Source organism: Macaca mulatta, chromosome 4, assembly GCF_049350105.2.
Source record: "Macaca mulatta isolate MMU2019108-1 chromosome 4, T2T-MMU8v2.0, whole genome shotgun sequence".
Lineage (NCBI taxonomy): Eukaryota > Metazoa > Chordata > Mammalia > Primates > Cercopithecidae > Macaca > Macaca mulatta.
Window position 1 is genome coordinate 36,710,567 of NC_133409.1, and position 19,726 is coordinate 36,730,292.

The window sequence follows — 19,726 nt, forward strand, 5'->3', positions numbered from 1 at the left end:
TTGTACAATAGACTTTACTATATAGGCTACGTGCATAGTAGACTTTACCATCTAGGTTTGTTAAGTACACCCTATTATGTTTGCACAATGATGGAATTGTCTAACAACACATTTCTAGGAATGTATCCCTGTCTTTCAGCAATGCATGACTGACTGTATTCCTAGTTTGTTGAGAGCTTTTATCATGAAAGGGTGTTGAATTTTATCAAATGCTTTTTCTGCTTCTATTGAAATGATCACGTAATTTTTATCCCTCATTCTGTTAATGCTATATATCATATTAATTGATTTTCATGTGTTGAACCATCCTTGCACCCCACGGATAAATCCCACATGATCATAGTGTATAATCTTTTCATTGTGTTGTTGAATTTATTTTGCTAGTATTTTGTTAAAGATTTTTGCATCTATTTTCATCAGGAATATTGACCTGAAATTATCTTTTATTGTGATGACTGTATAGCTTTTATATTAGGGTAATGCTAGCCTTATTAATTTGAAAGCATTCTCTTGTCTTCAGTTTTTGGAAGAGTTTGAGAAGAATTGGCATTAGTTATTCAAATTTTTGGTAGAGAAATTGTCAGTGAAGCCATTTGGTCCTGGTCTTTTTCTTGGGAGGATTTTAGTTATTGATTTAATCTCCTTACTGTTTATAGATTTATTCAGACTTTCTATTTATTTAAGATTCAGTCTTGGTACTTTGTATGTTTCTATGAATTTATCCATTTCTACTAGGTTATGCAGTTTGTTGGCATATAATTATTCATAGTATTCTCTTACGAACCTTTTATATTTGCAGTATCAATTGTAATGTCTCCTCTTTCTGATTTTATTTATTTGAGTTTTCTCTCTTTTTCTTGGTCTAGTTAAAAGTATGTCAATTTTGTTCATCTTTTCGAAGAACCAACTCTTAGTTTCATTGATTTATTCTATTGTTTCTCTATTCTCTGTTTCATTTCTTCTTTAATCTTGTTTCTTTTTTCTGCTAACCTTGGATTTAGTTTGTTCCTTTTTCTGTTCCTTGAGGTGCAAAATTAAGTAGTTTATTTGAAATTGTTCTTCTTTCTTAATGTAGGCATTTATTTCTATAACTTCTATCTTAGAGCTCCTTTTGCTGCATTCCATTTTCATGTTCACTCATCTTGTTTCAAGGTATTTTCAAATTTCTCCTTTGATTTCTTCTTTGACCCATTGGTTGTTCAAAAGTGTGTTACATAATTTCTACATTATTTGTAAATTTTTCAGTTTTCCTTGTGATATAGATTTCCAGTGTTATTCCATTGTAGTTGGAGAAAATACTTGGTATGATTGCAATTTTTAAAATATGTTAAGACTTGTTCTGTGATCTAATGTGATCTATCCTGTAGAATGTTCCAGGCATGCTTGAGACAAACGTGTTGTGTTGTGTTTAATGTTCTGTAAGGGTTTTGAAAAAACAAAACAAAACAAAAAAACCCCGCTGATTGTTTTATAGGGCTTCTATTGTATATTGTGAGTTGCTTTTATTTTGCTGCTTTCAAAATTCATTGTCTTTGACTTTTGACGTTTGATTATAATATGTCTTGGTGTGGATTTCTTTAGGTTCATCTTATTTAGAATCCTTCAAGCTTCCTGGATCTGGTTGCCCATTTTCCTCACTAGATTTGGGAGTTTTCAGCCATTATTTCTTTCTATTAACTTTCTAGTTCTTTCTCTTTTTCTTCTCCGGAAACCCCATCATGCATATATTAATCCACTTGTTGGTGTCCCACAGTTCTCTTAATCTTTCATCACTTCTTTCTATTCTTTTCTCTTTTTGCTCCTTTGCCTGAATAATTTTTAAAGGCCTGAGTTTGCCTCTCTTTGTGGAAATTTTCACTTTATTCTCATCAATTCATTGTTCTCATCACTTCAGTGAGCATCTTTATGACAGTTATTTTGAAATGTCTGTTAGGAAAATTGTACCTCTGCTTCATTCAGGTCAATTTCTGAAGATTTATCTTCTTCCTTTATTTTGAACATATTTCCCCATTTCTTCATTTTCCTTTACTCTGTGTTGGCATCTGCACATTGGACAAAACAGTCACCTTTCTCAGTTTTCATGGACTGGGCTTTTGTAGGAGAAACCCTCATCAGTAGACCTGATCAGGGATTCTGGAGGCCCCTTAAACCTTCATGCTAGTCCAACCTTGTTTTCTGTTCTTAGGGGCCCCAAGTGTCTAGAGCACACTAGGTCCCACTGGTGTTCCAAGATGAGTGAAACTTATCTTGGAAGGAAGCCAGCTCCTTGGGCAGTCACCAGAGAATTTGGATCATTAGATGTCTTGTCCAAATCTTTCACTCCCCAGAGATAAGTTGGGATCTGGATTTTGTTTTGTTTTGTGGGGCTTTTTTTTTTTCTTCTTTCTCTTGCTTTTTTTTCTCTGTGCTGCACCAGGGAGAGGGGCTATGGTGACTAATATGCTACATCAAACCACTGTGTTTTTTCTCACTGGCCCCCCGGTGACTAGAGTATGCTAGGTTCCATTAGTGCTCCAATACAGACAAGACCGAAAAAGCCAGTCCTGTGGGCAGTCCCTAGAAAAGTTGGGGCATTGGACACTTAGTGCAACTCTTCCTCCCCTGGGAGAAGCTGGAAGTTGGGGTTATTGTCTGATTTCTCTGTGCTGAGCCAAGAGCAGAAGCTGTGATGAGTGCCCGCATGCTAGTTCAAATCTCCTCTTTGTTCTTTGTAGCACACAGGAGACTAATACATGTTAGATCTCAGCTCTTCTAACTCAGGTGAGATAGAAGCCAGTTTTTCAGACAGCACCTGGAAAAATTGGAGTGTTAGATGTGTGGTCCAATTTTTTCCCTCCTTGGGGAGAAACCAAAAGTTGAGAGTTCTCTCCTGATCATATAACATGGTTCTGGGAATGGGTATTATGTCAAAGAAATGGTTCTGCTTTTCCTACTGGTTTCAATGTAACTGGGGTTATACTTGCGTGTTAAGCAGGAGCCTGTCAAGTAGTCTCTGGGTTTCTCACAAAGGAAATTGATTTATGTGTGGCTATTGAATGATAGTGTCTGCTGTGGGAAGAGTCGTCTAAGATTTCCTATTCTGTTAACATCACATCCTATCTTGCTAACATCACTCCTCTTTGCTCTCTTTTGACCCTTCTTTATGTGCCAAGGGCTTGAATGCATACTTGCAACTCTGGGAAGAATGAAGCCCCTGCAGAGCTTATTCCTCTTTTTTTTTTTTTTTTTTTTTTTGAGTGCTAGAAATGATACAGGCCAACATTATGGCTAATCTTTCTAAGAGGTTATTCTACTAAATTACATATAAAATGAAAGTACCTATTTTCAGCCTGTGAATCTGTGAATACTAGTGAACAGTTTGCTATCTTTTCCATTTGTACAAATACCTTAATACTATTTCATTATGCCCATCCTATAAGAATTTCACAAGGACTACATTGTTGTGTTTTTTTTGAGTCGGAGTCTCACTCTTTTTTTTTTTTTTTTTTTTTTTGAGATGGAGTCTCGCTCTGTCACCCAGGCTGGAGTGCAGTGGGGCAATCTCAGCTTACTGTAACCTCTGCTTCTCAGGTTCAAGCAGTTCTCTTGCTTCGGCCTCCCACGTATCTGGAATTGCAGGCGTGCACCACTGAACTGGGCTAATTTTTATATTTTTATTAGAGCCAGGGTTTCACCATGTTGGCCAGGCTGGTCTTGAACTCCTGACCTCAGGTGATCTGTCTGCCTCAGCCTCCCAAAATCCTGGGATTACAGACATGAGCACCACGCCTGGCCTACCTTGCATTCTTTGGTTGCTTTACCTACTCACCCATTTAGACCTTTGCTGCTTCTCATAGTTTCTAGTTACTATAAACCTACTTGCATAGGCTTATCTCATTTATATTTTCAGATATTTTGTTTAGTACTTTCTTTTTTTTAATTGTTTTTTTAGAAGTAAAATACATACATAAACATTTTAAGGCAATATTCGAGGGTATAAGTAAAAATAAATGAACAAAACCTTTTTCCTGGTCTTCCTGCTTTTCCTTTGCAAAAGCAACCGCTCATTGGTTTACTGCGTGTCTTTCCAGAAGTGGTCTGTTCAAGCATAACTTAAATGATTCATATTTGGAAGAAACCATGGTAGAAGACATACAGTAGCTGTGGTTCAAGGGCAGGTGATACAAAACGGTAGCTTGAGTCTATAGAGAGTCAGCAGATGTGTCTTATTTATGACATCATATAACTAGGGTGGTGCCATGCTTTCACAATACCGGTAGCTTAGTTTACATTTTATTTTATCCTCTAGCTTTAACCATTTAAGAATTTGAGTTTGCCACCCACGTTTGAAGGATATTGAAACAGAAACTGACTTTATGTATCTGTTCATTGTATGAATTTTTTCCCACTTAAATTATTTTAATTGTGTAAGTGGACTAGATCGCATTTTATTTTCTTGTTATATGACTTCTCAACAATATTAAATGTCTTTCCCTAATTGAGATCAAGATTTACTTATTGGTGATATTGATTAAATAAGAAAAATAAAGGTTATTTTAATCTTATGTTTCATAAATTAAGTCCTGGAGCAGTTCTCAAACTTAAATACATTAGGATGACCTGGGGTGCTTGTTAAAAATGTAAATTTTTGGCCAGGCACAGGGGCTGATGCCTATAATCCCAGCACTTTGGGAGGGTGAGGCAGGTGGATCACCTGAGGCCAGGAGATTGAGACCAGCCTGGCCAACATAACAAAACTCCATCTCTACTAAATAATACAAAAATTACCTGGGCATGGTGGTGGGCACCTGCAGTCCCAGCTACTTGGGAGGCTGAGGCAGCAGTTGAACCCTGGAGGCAGAAGTTGCAATGAGCCGAGATTGTGCCACTGCACTCTGGCCTGGGTGACAGAGAGAGACTCCATCTCAAAAAAGAAAGAAAGAAAGAAAAAAAAAAAAGTAGATTTTTTTGATCTCCCTTTCCTTCATCTCCTACCTTCCAATACCCATCAGAGAATCCTGTATAGTGGACGTGATATGGGGCCCTAGAAGATTCTGAAGGAGGAAATTCCTGAATGAGAGGCTGGGAAGGAGACCAACCCCATGGCTATTTGAGAACACACTCATTGTGTCCAGCAGCAAAGCTCGTGACTTTTTGGACCACAAGCAATTTCATGTTTTGTTTGGACCTAAAGAGAATCTATAATGGTGAAGCTTTATTTTAGAAGCAGAGGCAACACAATTTTGCTGTGGAAAATTTCTTGTACTTCACTGGTGCAGAGGAAATAGCAATGTGCCCCAGTGGTTCTGACCTCTTTAAACAGGGTTATTGCACAGATTGAAAACAACAGAACAATGAAGCTAAATTACTGTCGTACTTTGTGAAACACAGATCACAGGAAACTTCCCTGGTCTAATGGAAACTGTACTAAAAGTAAGAAGTAGTAAAGTTAGCTTAATTTGTAAACAGTACTACATGACATAGGCTTATGCAGTTATACAAGTGAAATCCTTTTTCATTTGTCTAGGCAGTAGTGCTGACTTTTGTTATATTAGATACTTTACATGTAAGAACTATCGGCTGGATGCCAATGCTATATAAAGCAAACAAACTGGCAGTGTATAATATAGAGTAAATTTAGCTCAGGGGTCTACAAGCTGTGGCCCATAGGCCAAATCTGGTTCACTCTGCTCGTTTGTGTATGGCCTGCCATATATACTGATAATTGTTTTACTTATTTTAAAAATTATTTATTCATTTATTTATTTATTTGAAACAGGGTTTCACTCTGTCACCCAGGCTGAAGTGCAGTGGTGCGATAACAGCTCACTGCAGACTCCATCTCCTGGGCTCAAACAATCCTCCCACCTCAGCCTCCTGAGTAGCTAGGACTACACAGGCGCATGCCACCATACCCAGCTAATTTTTAATTTCTTATGCAGAAATGGGGTTTCACTGTGTTGCTCAGGTTGGCCTCAAACTCTTGAGCTCAAGTGATCTGCCCGTCTCAACTTCCCAAAGTGCTGGGATTACAGGTGCGAGCCACTGGGCCTAGTCTGTTCTACATTTTTAAATGGTTGGAAGAAAGTAAGAATATTTTGTGACATGTAAAAATTTCCTGAAATTCAAATTTCAATGTCCATAAAGAAAGTTTTATTGGAACATGGCCATGTTCATTTGTTTATTTATTGTCTACGGATGCTTTGGGGCCTCAATGGCAGAGTGGAGAGGTGTTGCAACAAAGATCATATGGCCTTGCAAAGCCTAACATGTGTATCACTGGCTCTTCCAGAAAAAAATATATACACCTTGATTTAGCTCACTCCTCTCCTAAAAGACTGACATTCCCTGGAATGGAGGAAGCTTAGAGACCAGAATTTCAACCTCTTTCCATCTTCAATCAACTTTTTAGCTTTTTTTCTATTTTTCTGGGAGACTTTCATTTTCAGAGTTTTAGTTATCCAAAAAACTGAAGAAGAAACAACTTCCTAATTTCTCACCATATTCTGTTGCAGAAACATGTGGAATTCATTCAAAATACATGAGAGCTATGTATCCTACCAAAACCTTCCCAAATCATTACACCATTGTCACGGTGAGTGCTTGACCCCGTGGTAAGACAGGCCAAAGACCAGAACTGACCACATAAGACAGACATATTTGGGCAGGAACTGGCTGAGTTCTGAGACTTACCTTTCTCGAGCACATGTGGGAATAGTTCATGGCTGAATTCAGGCTGGAAGGAATGGCTCAATATGAGGCCAATCCAGGGCTGTGAGGCATGAACTATGAATAAGTGTCCAGCATTAGGTTAATTCACCTGTGCTGAGCCCAAAACAGATCCTTTGATGTGAGAAATACCATTTTCCTCTGGTCTTTCGATTGCCCTTTGTTTATCTGAAGGTCTGCTGGGAACAGTAGGCTATATATAGGGCCAACTACTTTGATGTGGGAAATTTTGTTCTTTCCTAGTCTTTTCATTACAATTAACTTGATAGAACTTCTTTTTCATGAAGGAATTCACACTGTCTACATCTCTTTAGATAAAGCAATAAAAGCAAGTGAATTATCCTTGGTGTATAAAAAGATGTAGGTAGAATGATTAAAATGAACTCAAAATTAAATTATTTAAGACAGGTGGATTTAGAACACATTTAAGGCATCCGCTGCCTCAAAGGATATTTATGTCTTTGTTACTTTGGGTTTTAATCTTTTATTACTATGGAACAGTAACTGTGACATTTAAATTTTAACCCCCACACAAATGTGTGTATGTATTCTCATTACTTGCAGACTCTGTATTTGTGGGTTTGCCTACTTGCTAAAATTTATTTGTAACCCCCAAATCAATAAGTACAGTGCATTTATCGTCATTTGCAGCCATCACAAAGAAGCACAAAAAGTTGAGTTGCCCAATGCTCATGTTCCTAGCTAAGGTCTAACCAGGAGACATTCTGCTGTCTTGTTTTAGCTGTCATACTATAAACAAGTATCATTTTCACAATCTTACTGTTTATTGAATGTCATACTTTTTATATGCTCATGTTTTGGGGGGAGTTATTTCACTGGTTAAAATGGTCCCCTTGCATAGTGCTGACGTGGTTTCTGGTGTTCCTAAGAGCAAGAAGGCTGTGAATTGCCTTACAGAGGAAATATGTGTGTTAGGGAAACTTTGCTCAGGCCTGAGTTATACCATGAGTGAACCAACAATATACAAAAATAAGGTGACTTCAAACAAAAACACTCATAAAACAAGGTTATGTATTGATCAGAAGACAAAACTGTTGTAACCAGAGGCTCTCAGGAACCTAATTCTGTGTTTTTCCTAGGAGCAATCAGTAATCATTAGTTTAGTGTTCATGACAACTTTATAGAACTACTATAAAAATAATAATTGACTGTATATACATATATACATAAATATATACCATATGTACATATATGTATACATAAAATAAGGGATTATGCATAAATGCAATTAATTTACTATTTATATATTTTTATACATATATATGAATACATATTCATATACCTAGCAATGTTCTAAAATAAAGACCCTAAAATCTATAGTCATTTAATAAAAATGTGTGGAATGATTAAATAAATATGTGGGATTTGATTAAATAAATGATTGGTTGGATAGGTGGGTGGATGGCAGGGAAGATGAGTAGAGACTTGGCAGGCTGCCTTTAAAATGCTGGTAACACCCTTTAATTCACTTTAGCCAGGATATTTGATGTATAGAAAGCTTCTGTCTAGTAAATTATTTGCTATTACTGATAATATAACCAGTGGCTAACCATTATTCTAATATGGGAAAGTTTAACAGTTAATTAAACAGTTACTAAGCACACAAAAGTTATGTTAACACCATCAGGACAAGCCATCAGCCTAATGTCTCTTATTTGCTGCTATGAACATGGTAGAACTAGAAAAAATATATATATACACACTTGGCCCTCCATATGTGTGGGTTCTGAATCCTTGGATTCTACTAACTGTGAATTAAAAATATTTGGGTGGAATCAACCTAAATGTCCATCAATGACAGACTAGATAAAGAAAGTGGTACATATCCACCATGGAATATTATGCAGCCATAAAAAAGCAAGCTCATATTTTTTGTGGGAATATAAATGGAGCTGGAGACTATCATCCTTAGCAAACTGAATACCACATGTTCTCACTTATAAATGGGAGCTAAATAATAAGAACTTATTAACACAAAGAGGAAACAACAGACACTGGGGTCTGCTTGAGTGGGGAGGATGGGAGGAGGGAGAGGAGCAGAAAAGATAACTATTGAGTACTGGCTTAATACCTGGGTGATGAAATAATATGTACAACAAACCCCCATGACACCTGTTTATCTAAGTAACAAACCTTCAGATGTACCCCCAAACCTAAAATAAAAGTGGAAGAAAGAAAGAGAGAAAGAAAAGAAAGAGGAAGGAAGGAAGGAAGGAAGGAAATATTTGGAAAAAAATTGCATCTGTACTGAACATGTATAGCCTTTTTTTGTCACTATTCCCTAAACAATACAACAATGATTGACATAGCATGTATATTGTATTAGCTATTATAAGTAATCTAGAGATGATTAAAATATATAGGAGGGTATGCATAGGTTATATGCAAATCCCAAGACATTTTCTAGCAGGGACTTAAACATCTTCTGATTTTGGTACCTGAGGGAGGTCATGGAACCATGCCCTATGAAAGCCAAGGGATGACAATATCTTCTGATATTTAAGTTCAGGTCCAGGTGTTTTACACTGAAAGATATATAGTACCTTTCCTAGATATGAGTAATAGATCGTGTGCTATTTTAATTTAAATTTCTATTTTACTAATATTTTATCTTACATCTTTTTTTAAATTATCATTTTAGGGCTTGTATCCGGAATCACATGGCATCATTGACAATAATATGTATGATGTAAATCTCAACAAGAATTTTTCACTTTCTTCAGAGGAACAAAATAATCCAGCCTGGTGGCATGGGCAACCAGTATGTAGCATTCTACACGTGCCAACTGAAGTAACCTCCATTTCTCAGTGTGGCAGGAGGTCACTCTTCTTGCTCAGTGGAGCAAGTTCTATGTCACCCATATAGTTTCTAAAGGCTGAGGGTGGGAAGGTGTTTTACCACTATTTGTAACTTGAATTTTTAAAACATTTATGGCTGTTAACTCAAATAGCTATGTTTAAACTTGGGTGTTGGGTTATAAATGTATCTATCTGGAAGTTACTCAGAAAGATTATCTGTTAATGTTTTTCCTCATTTTGTTTTGTAATTTTTTTTTTTTTTTTTTTTTTTTTTGAGACAGAGTCTTACTCTGTCATCAGGCTGGCATGCAGTGGTGCGATCTCAGCTTACTGTAACCTCCGCTTCTTGGATTCAAGCAATTCTCCTGCCTCAGCCTCCTGAGTAGCTGGGACTACAGGGACGCACCACCACGCCCAGCTAATTTTTTTGTATTTTTAGTAGAGATGGGGTTTCACCATGTTGGCCAGGATGATCTCAATCTCCTGACCTTGTGATCCACCTGCCTCAGCCTCCCAAAGTGCTGGGATTACAGGTTGTAATTCTTTTAAAGGGAGAGAGGAACCATCCAATTTTACCAGTTTGAAAAGAAATGATCTTGCTTCTTAGTAGCTTGCTATGTTTTTGGTTTTTGAGGCAGATTCTTAGATAATTATATCTTTTAATTGCTACAAAGATTAAAATTTCAATTTTAATACATGTTGCAACTGTTAATCTTGTTTAGTTTCTGGTAAGGTACACCATTTCTACCCAAAGTAATTATTGACTTTCGCTTATCCTAAATTTTCTCTTCTTACAGATGTGGCTGACAGCAATGTATCAAGGTTTAAAAGCCGCCACCTACTTTTGGCCTGGATCAGAAGTGGCTATAAATGGCTCCTTTCCTTCCATATACATGCCTTACAACCGGTAGTGAAAGTGAAGCACTTTCAGATATTCTCCCAGTTAGGCAGAAATGATCAGGATGTTTTTGTATTAATCTTGGCGGCAATTCCATTAATCCAGTTGTTTAAGCCAAAAATCTTGGAAGTCACCATTGACTCCTTTCCTTTATATCACTCAAGCAGTCTCTCAGTAAATGCTTTTGGCTCTAATTAAAAATCTATGTAGCCTGAGAACTTTTTATTACCTCTAGCATTACCACTCTGGTTCCAGCTGTCATCTCTTGCCTGTATTAACTGCAGTTGCCTCTTTACTCATCTCTCTGCTTCTAGTCTCATCCCACCCACCAGAGGGATTCCTTTAAAATGCAAGTCCAGCCGGGTGCGGTGGCTCACGCCTGTAATCACAACAGTTTGGGAGGCTGAGGTGGGCTGATCTCTTGAGGTCAGGAGTTCAAGACCAGCCTGGCCAACATGGTGAAACCCCATCTCTACCAGAAGAAAAAATACAAAAATTAGCCAGGCATTGTGGCACATTGCCTGTAATCCTGGCTACTCTGGAGGCTGAGGCAGGAGAATAGCTTGAACCCAGGAGGCAGAGGTTGCAGTGAGCTGAGATCAGGGACTCCTGCAGTGTAGTCCAGCCTGAGCGACAGAATGAGACTCCATCTCAAATAAATAAAATAAAATAAAATGCAAGTCCAATTATGGCATTATTTGGCATCAAAACTTCAGTGGCTCCCTGTGTCACTCAGAGTAAAAGCTTACAAGGCCCTATGTGGTATGACCTCTGGTGTCCCCTTACCTCTCCGACCTCCTCTTCTGCTACTCCCTCAGATGCTCACTCTGAACTCCTTGGTGGACTTCAACATACTAGGCTTGCTTCTGCTGCAGGACATTGCACTGGCTGTTCACCCTCCCTGAGATGATTTGCTTCATGGATCTGAATGCCTACTCTTTCACTGCCTTCTGGCGCTGTTGAAAAATTACCTTCTCAATATTGTCTTACCCCAGTTATACTTAAGATTTAAAATTCCAAACCACCTTCATCTCAGTTACTCTGCTGTAGTGGTTTTTTTTTTTTTTTTTTGTCCACAGCATTTATCACCTTTTAATACACTATATACTTTATTTTTATATTAGGTCAATTGTTTGTTACTTGTCTTCCTGCACTAGAATGTAATCTTTGGTTTGCTCACTGATAAATTCTGTTTTGAATGAACAAATAGTATCTGGCAATAGATGTTCAATATATGCATATGCATAAATTTTTAAAAATGGAATTAATGGATCATAATCAATTGTCTTTTATTTTATTTGGGGGGAACTGAAGGAGAGAAGGGTGGGGTGAAATAAAACAATCTGCATTTCATTTATAGTGCTGCAAGTGTATCTATAAACAGAAATCCCTTTGAATAATAGTGAATACCTTTCAGTATTGTGATTGTATAGGAACACAAAATGGATAGTTGAAGATATTAACCTTTCTGAATAGGAATGTAATGGAGTTATTCTTGATTTGATTCATTTTAAAGAATTATTTCTACTCTATTTTTTCAGAAGTGTCCCATATGAAGAGAGGATTTCTACATTGTTAAAATGGCTGGACCTGCCCAAAGCTGAAAGGTAATGTTGAGTATCAGAAAAGTGCTGGCATAGTGGCATATATATGGGTAAAATATGAAGTTATTTCTTCACTTTAAATTACAATTTTTGGCTATTTTTGAAACAATGTGGCATTGCCTTTTAATGGGCACTTTTCATGAATTATTCCTGGCTGGGCAGGGGGGTCTCACTCATGTAATCCCAGCACTTTGGGAGGTTGAGGCAGGAGGATCACTTGAGCCCAGGAGTCCCGGACCAGCCTGGACAACATAGTGAAACCCTGTCTCTAAAAAAAAGTAAAGAAACTAGCTGGTCATGGTGGTACGCAGTTGTAGTCCTAACTACTTGGGCAGCTGTGGCGGGATGATCACTTGAGCTCAGAAGTTTGAGGCTGCAGTGAGCTATGATCATGCCACTGCTCTTCAGCCTGGGTGACACAGTGAGACTCTGTCTCAAAAATAAAATAAAGGAAATTATTCCTGAGAGCTGGTAACTTTTTGTTTTCGAAAATGTGGTTGACATTATTGAACAACAGAGATAGCGCTAACACCAGAGAGCAGAGGCAAATATCACAGAACCAAAGCCAGATGTGGAATGGAGCAGAGCGGGGAGCAGGCCTGACACTCAGTTATAAGGACTGACTCCAAGAGCCAGAGGTGCTCCATCAAGCCCATGCACACAGATTGGAGTGAGCATGGAGGCTCACTGAAGGCTAACCAGGAGCTCCAGGTAAACAGTGCATCAGAAACCAGACACCGGAAGAAAGAACTTAGTATAACAGAACCAAGAATCAGCAAAAAGTCAGAAACCGGGAAACAGAAAGGACTGGGGCACACCAAAACTGGTCTTAACTGCAAGAACAAAACAGAATTTCACAACAGGGGCGTACCAGTGCTTATATCTGGGAAAGTCTTATTTAATTCCTGTCAGGAAACCTATCCTTGCTGGAGCCAAGTAGAACTACCGGGTCTGAACAAAGAGGAGGAGGTTAGAGAGAAAGAAAAGGCAATGGCCGGCAAGCCTGAGATCTACAAAATCCCCCAATCCAGCCTGTAAGTTTATCGCAAATTGATAACATATTTCTGTTTCAATTTTACCCTTAGACCCAGTTTTTATACCATGTATTTTGAAGAACCTGATTCCTCTGGACATGCAGGTGGACCAGTCAGTGCCAGAGTAAGTTTGTTTTGTTTTGTTTTAAAAAAACAAAACAATGTAAAATCATCTAACCCTAACCCGCAAAACAAAATAGTATTCTTTAACTTCTACTGAGCACAAATGTATTTGATACATACACAAGAAGATCAAAATAGTTAAAGGTATAAAAGGGATGCCATGGTTCAACTGCCTTCTTAACCATAAAATAGTTGAAATTCTAGAAAGGACAACTGCGTTATTAACTATATCTTGAATCATTTGAAAAACTATCATTGAATACTTAGATGTGGCACTGTTGTTGCATATAATGAAAACATTAAGGCTAGATATTACACAAACCGATTCATACTAGTGTGGTATATTTCAGGCTAAGTCACCTGCAAGTCCATTGTGGTATATCCAGCTGTCTAGTCTCCCACAGTTCATTTATAAGTTCCTTATAATTGGATTTAACATGTTATTACCTCAGGCAGAGTTATTTCCCTTCTAGGCTCCCATTATCATTGAAGTGGACTCTCTAATATAAGTTTATTCATTATCTAGGCCATTCTGTTATGATTTTACTACACAAACATAGTCCTTAAATATTGCTTTTAGCAAAACAAGACATTCTGTCTTCTAAACTCCACTAAAGCCTCTATTGTCTTGGACACAATGGAAAGTTGCAAAGGCTGCCACGAGTATGGCTTTCCCCACCCCATGGAAACTCGTTGAACAATTGCCCTCAATTGGAATGCAAGCATATTCGTTCTGGCACCATGCCTTTGCAATTTCTCAGAAAAGCTTTTTTTCCTTCCTTCCTATTAGGCCAAAATGATTCATAATATAGGGACTTGCTCAAGCCTCACCACTTTTAAGCCTTGGGCCTCTGTTATATTCCTGCACAGCTCTAGACTGTATCACAGAATTGTACGCCTTTTCAGGTTGCTCTAAGCATGAACTATCTAAAATATATTTACCATGCCTTCTTTTTTATGTTATTTTATTTTTTCTTTATTTATTTTTTGAGATGGAGTCTTGCTCTGTCACCCAGGCTGGAGTGCAGTGGTGCAGTCTCGGGTCTCTGCAACCTCCATGTCCTGAGTTCAAGCAATTCTCCTGTCTCAGCCTCCTGAGTAGCTGGGACTACAGGCACGTGCCACCGTGCTAGGCTAATTTTTGTATTTTTAGTAGAGACGGGGTTTCACCATGTCGGCCAGGATGGTCTTGAACTCCTGACCTCAGGTAATCCACCTGCCTCGGCCTCCCAAAGTGCTAGGATTACAGGCACGAACCACCTCGCCCAGCCGTTCTTTTCTATTTTAACTGTTAGCCGTGTTTGATATGATTTGTCATTTGAGAAGGGACACTGTATTTGCATTCGTTGCACCTCAGGAGCTGACTTGAGATTAGGCACCATGTCCATTTTTTCCCCCCATTCAGTGGTCTAGTTTAAAACCCAAGTACATTATAAGTATAATTTGGAAAAGTGCTGCAAAGGAAAAGATCAAGGTTCCCCTAAGAGATCTATCTAGGCAGTCTCAATCTAGTCTAGAGTAGGGTGCAAATTTAGCCTGGTTAGGAGACTCTCCTCTGAGTGACAAAAAGAAAACAGAATTTGCAAGTGGGCTTATTGAGGAAGGAGCTGTGCACATTGGAGGAACACATAAAATGAGCAAATGGTTTGACAAACAAATGGCTAGATGGCTCAGCAAGTAGACAGCGTGATCATGGTAAGAATAATAGTAGCAACTCACCCTTATTTGTGCTCTGCTGTGCCAGAGCTGTTGGACAAGCTATGAGAATTATCTCCCACCAATGTCTGCAGCATTGTGAAGCAGGGAAGAGGGCTAAGAGGAAGCCCAGAGAAAGAGTCAGGCACCAAGTTCTGCAGGGCCTTGCAAGTCCTTGCAGGCTAGAAAAAGTAAAACGAGAAGCATTGTAATAAGGGAGGTGACAGGACCAGATCTGTGTGTATTTAGAGATCACTTTTATTTTGTAAGAGGAAAAGACAGGTGGGAAGAGACAGGTTAGCTTTCCCAACATTCCAGAAAAGAGATAACAGTGACTTGGACTAAGGTAGAGGCAACAATTGTGGATGGAAGAAGATATAACAGATTCATTTAGGAGATAGGCTTGGCATGACTTAGTGTGAGGTGGGTGAGGGGGTTGGGGGATCAAGATTGATTTCCTAGTTTCTATCATGTGCCGGCAGGTGGTCCCATTTATATTAATAAGACCACTAAAGGACGGTAAGTTTGGGGAGATGCTCGTTTTGCAATTGAGGTGTCTGTGTTGTCCAAATGGAGATGTCCAGAAGGCAAATGAATGTGGATTTAAAGCTCAAAGGAGGTGAAGATCTGGGATATCGGCAGCATATAGATGGTGCGTGGAAGTGGAGATGGCCTAAGGAGAAAGCAAAGTGAGAAAATAGAAGGGTTAGGACCAAATGTCACTTAAAACTTGAGGAGAAGAGGCAAATGAATGGAAGTAGAAGGTTTTGTGACTTCTTAATTATTATTGTTAGTTTTAATTGCATACCTTTAATCAGAGTTAATATGACTTATAAATTGACAGTAAAAAGGCTATTTTAGTTTGTTTTGGCACATTCACTAAGTGAAAAACTTATCACTCAAACTTAACAAAGCTACTCAATTGTTTCCTATTATAGGAATTTCTTGTTTCTTTTCTTTGGCTGGGTGAGAGTAGGGGACTGGCATTTCATGTTCTAGTGAGTGTGTACTTCATGACAGAATCTGGGTTCAAGAAATATGTAATGAGTTGTGTTGCATGATCCCTTCCCTGCGAGAACTCATGCTCTCCTTGAGAGGCAGACAGGTACACAGATGATTTCAAAACTGTAAAGAGTCCAGTGGCAGCCAGATGCCAGGGTGCTGGCAGAGGACAGAAGAGGAGGGGTTCTTGGTGTGGATGGGGGAGTGAGTCAGATGACTATGTAAAAGGGGACATTATGTCATGACAACAGGTGGAAACAGTGACTCTCGCTGGCAAAGCGAAGTGCGGGTCACCCTAAGACTGAAGGCCAGGAAAGCATCTTGGAGTTGATGATGGATTGAGCAGTAGGTAGAGAGCGACTTGTGTTCAAGTCCTGCTCTGTCCCTTATTAACTGAAGGACTGTGAACATGTCACTTAACTTCTTTAAACCTCAAGTTTCCTGACCTTTACAACTGACTATTCCAGTAGCTCCATCCATGAATATTTGCTGTGAGGATTTTAAGAGACAATGCACTAAAGATCTTAACTCTATCAGGCTTGTAAAATTCCTTCTCAAAGAAAAAAAGAGGCAATCATTGTTATAATAGTACTCTGAGAGATAAAACATTTCTTTCCCCAATCCATTGCTATTATGCTTTCTTATTCTCTGGAAAAAAAAAAAAAAAACAAAAAAACACACACACACACACAGAAAATTTACATCAGTGAAATTTACTTAAACTTTATGTCAGTTCCATGAATTATATTCATAAAGTGTAGAAAATTTAAAAACACAAAGCAGTGAGGATAAACAATAAAATAAAATGAACTCTAATTCTGCTATTTAGAGACAACCACTGTCAATAGTACTTTGATATATTTCCTTTTAATTTTCTGTGCATGCATGTTTACTAAGAAATGCTAAATATATTTCAAAACAAAATCAGGATTATGCAGTATGTATACAGTTTGGTTTCATTTTTAATGCTTAACATTGTTTGTGACTATTTTCCTATGCCATTGTTTTTTTTGTGTGTGAGGGAATGGAGAGAGGGAGTTTCGCTCTTTCGCCCAGGCTGGAGTGAAGTGCTGCAATCTTGGCTCACCGCCCCCCGGGGTTCAAGTGATTCTCCTGCCTCAGCTTCCTGAGTAGCTGGAATTACAGGTGCCTGCCACCATGCCCAACTAATTTTTACATTTTTAGTAAAAATGGGGTTTTGCCATGTTGGCCAGGCTGGTCTCGAACTCCTGACTTCAGGTGATCCACCCGCCTCAGCCTCCCAAAGTGTTAGGATTACAGGCCTGAGCCACCACACCCAGCCCCATTGTTCTTTAAAAGTATCTTTTCATGGCTATAGAGTAAGTCTTCTTAAAAATGTGTCATCTATTTTTCCTTGTGGCCAAATGTGTTAGCTCACACCTGTAATTCCAGCACTTTGAGAGGCTGAGGCAGGAGGATCACTTGAGCCCAGGAGTTTGAGACCAGCCTGGGAAACTTAATGAGATCTAATCTCTACAAAAAATTAAAGAATTAGCCAGGCATGACGGTGTCCACCTGTGGTGCCAGCTACTCAGGAGGCTGAGACAGGAGGATTGCTTTAGCCCATAAGATCAAAGCTGCAGTGAGTGGTGATTGTGCCACTTTACTCTAGCCTGGGCAACAGAGTAAGACCCTGTCCCTAAAAATAAATAAATAAATTATTTTTCCTTGCATTTAAATTATAAATCAATAATGTGATGACTGTGTTTGTATGCAAGTCTTTATTTGTACACCAAGTGTTGACTTAGGACAAATGCCCAGAAGTAGAATTATTGGGTTACAGATGCTGTTTTTAACTCTTTGGAAACCTATTGCACATGACCCTCTGGAATGTGTGTGACCTTTAGGCTATCTTAGAAGTATCTGTCCACTCTTCTCTCTAACTTAGAGCATCACTATGAAAAGCTTTACAGTTGGATAGTGTTTGTTGACATTCAGCATGGTTTCACATATTTATTGGCCAGCAGTCTATCTTCCTTTGTAGGAAGCATGGTTTAGATTTTTGTTTACAGAAATTTAGGGAATTGGTATTCGATGAATATGGTAGCATGGGTGCTAGTGCTGGGCTCTGATGTTCTGTTTCAAAACCAGCAATTTCAGAGACTGAGATGTGTTTAATTTTTACTTGATTAGATAATGGTTTGGCTAATCAAGACAATTCATTATGACAATCTTAACTCCAAATTATTTTTTTAGGTAATTAAAGCCTTACAGGTAGTAGATCATGCTTTTGGGATGTTGATGGAAGGCCTGAAGCAGCGGAATTTGCACAACTGTGTCAATATCATCCTTCTGGCTGACCATGGTATGCTTTTAAAAACATTCTTATTTTATTATTGATTATAATTTATCACTTCAGGAATCATACACAGATAACAGTGATATTTTAAAATCTCTACTTCTAGACCTAAAGTCTCTTGAAGAAGCAAGGAATGAATTGTGGTAGATTGTGATGAAAAGAGGACTACATTAAAATTTCTAGTTTAATTATTCTAATAGTCCTGAAAACCTACCTATAGACACTATGTTTTGTAAAAGTGGAGTTAATGATATTTAACAGGGATGTGGTTGGGTTTTTATTCAATCTAAAGAGTGCTTTGGGGCCTTCATTCCAGCCATGGTTCGTTCATGTAGATTGGCTGCAGTTTACTGTAGCTGGCAAGTTTTGCCACACCATGTGTATTTTTTTTAGTTATGTAAATAGATGTGTGTTTATTCATAGCTTTTCATCTTTAAAGTTACTGTCACCTCACATTTCTCTACTTGAGGTTAACTCTTGATTTTGATTAACCTGAATGTTAAAGGAAGTGAAACAGTGGGGACACCCTCTCCAACCTCATGCAAAATGCATTCAAACAGTTTTGAAATACATATGCACTCATTCTACAGAATTTTTTTTTTTTTTTTTAGATGATGTCTGGCTCTGTCGCCCAGGCTGGAGTGCAGTGGGGCGATCTTGGCTCACTGCAAGCTCCACCTACCGGGCTCATGCCATTTTCCTGCCTCAGCCTCCCAAGTAACTGGGACTACAGGCGCCTGCCACCATGCCTGGCTAATTTTTTGTATTTTTAGTAGAGACAAGGTTTTACCATATTAGCCAGGATGGTCTTGATCTCCTGACCTTGTGATCCACCCACCTCGGCCTCCCAAAGTGCTGGGATTACAGGTGTGAGCCACCGCGCCCGGCCTCTACAGATATTTTTTAAGTGCCTAGTCCATGCTAGGTACTTTCCTAGATACGGAGTAGATCCTTCCTAGCTAGGGTAGTCAAAGTGTCTTCTTGAGGAGGACATTTAAAGTCAAGCCCCAATATCTGCAAAGGGACCAGCCATGGGGCATGAGGAGGAAAAAGAGTGTGTCTGTAGAACTTTTGTTCATATTTTAGAGCATCCAGATAATGGGAAACATAGTAATGTATTTTTAAATTTTCTAAGGTTGTTCCCTAACACTTTGCCCTATTGTTTTAAAATTAAAGAGAAACTTTTTGTGTAATTTTGTTAAAAGAAATTAATTAAAATAATAATTTATATGCAAGCCAGACACCATGGCTCAGGTCTGTAATCCCCTCACTTTAGGAGGCCGAGGCTGGTGGATCACCTGAGGTCAGGAGTTTGAGACCAGCCTGGCCAATATGGTGAAACCCCGTCTCTACTAAAAATACAAAATTAGCCAGGTGTGGTGGCACACACCTGTAGTCCCAGCTATTCGGGAGGCTGAGACAGGAGAATCGCTTGAACCTGGGAAGCGGAGGCTGCAGTGAGGCAAGATCATACCACTGCACTATAGCCTGGGCAACACAGCAAGACTATCTAAAAAAAAAA

At 38.7% G+C, this 19,726-nt stretch overlaps 1 protein-coding gene across 6 annotated transcripts in view; it reads left to right on the plus strand.

The window, feature by feature from the left end:
- ENPP3 (ectonucleotide pyrophosphatase/phosphodiesterase 3) overlaps positions 1-19,726 on the plus strand; it is a 98,779-nt gene that overhangs the window by 32,183 nt on the left and 46,870 nt on the right. For all 6 annotated transcript variants that reach the window (XM_015137433.3, XM_077999430.1, XM_015137432.3 and 3 more), the window contains 6 exons: positions 6,495-6,574; positions 9,371-9,490; positions 10,326-10,435; positions 11,968-12,033; positions 13,116-13,188; positions 18,102-18,210. In XM_015137433.3, coding sequence (XP_014992919.3) covers positions 6,495-6,574; positions 9,371-9,490; positions 10,326-10,435; positions 11,968-12,033; positions 13,116-13,188; positions 18,102-18,210 — 558 coding nt within the window. The remainder of the gene's footprint in view (positions 1-6,494; positions 6,575-9,370; positions 9,491-10,325; positions 10,436-11,967; positions 12,034-13,115; positions 13,189-18,101; positions 18,211-19,726) is intronic.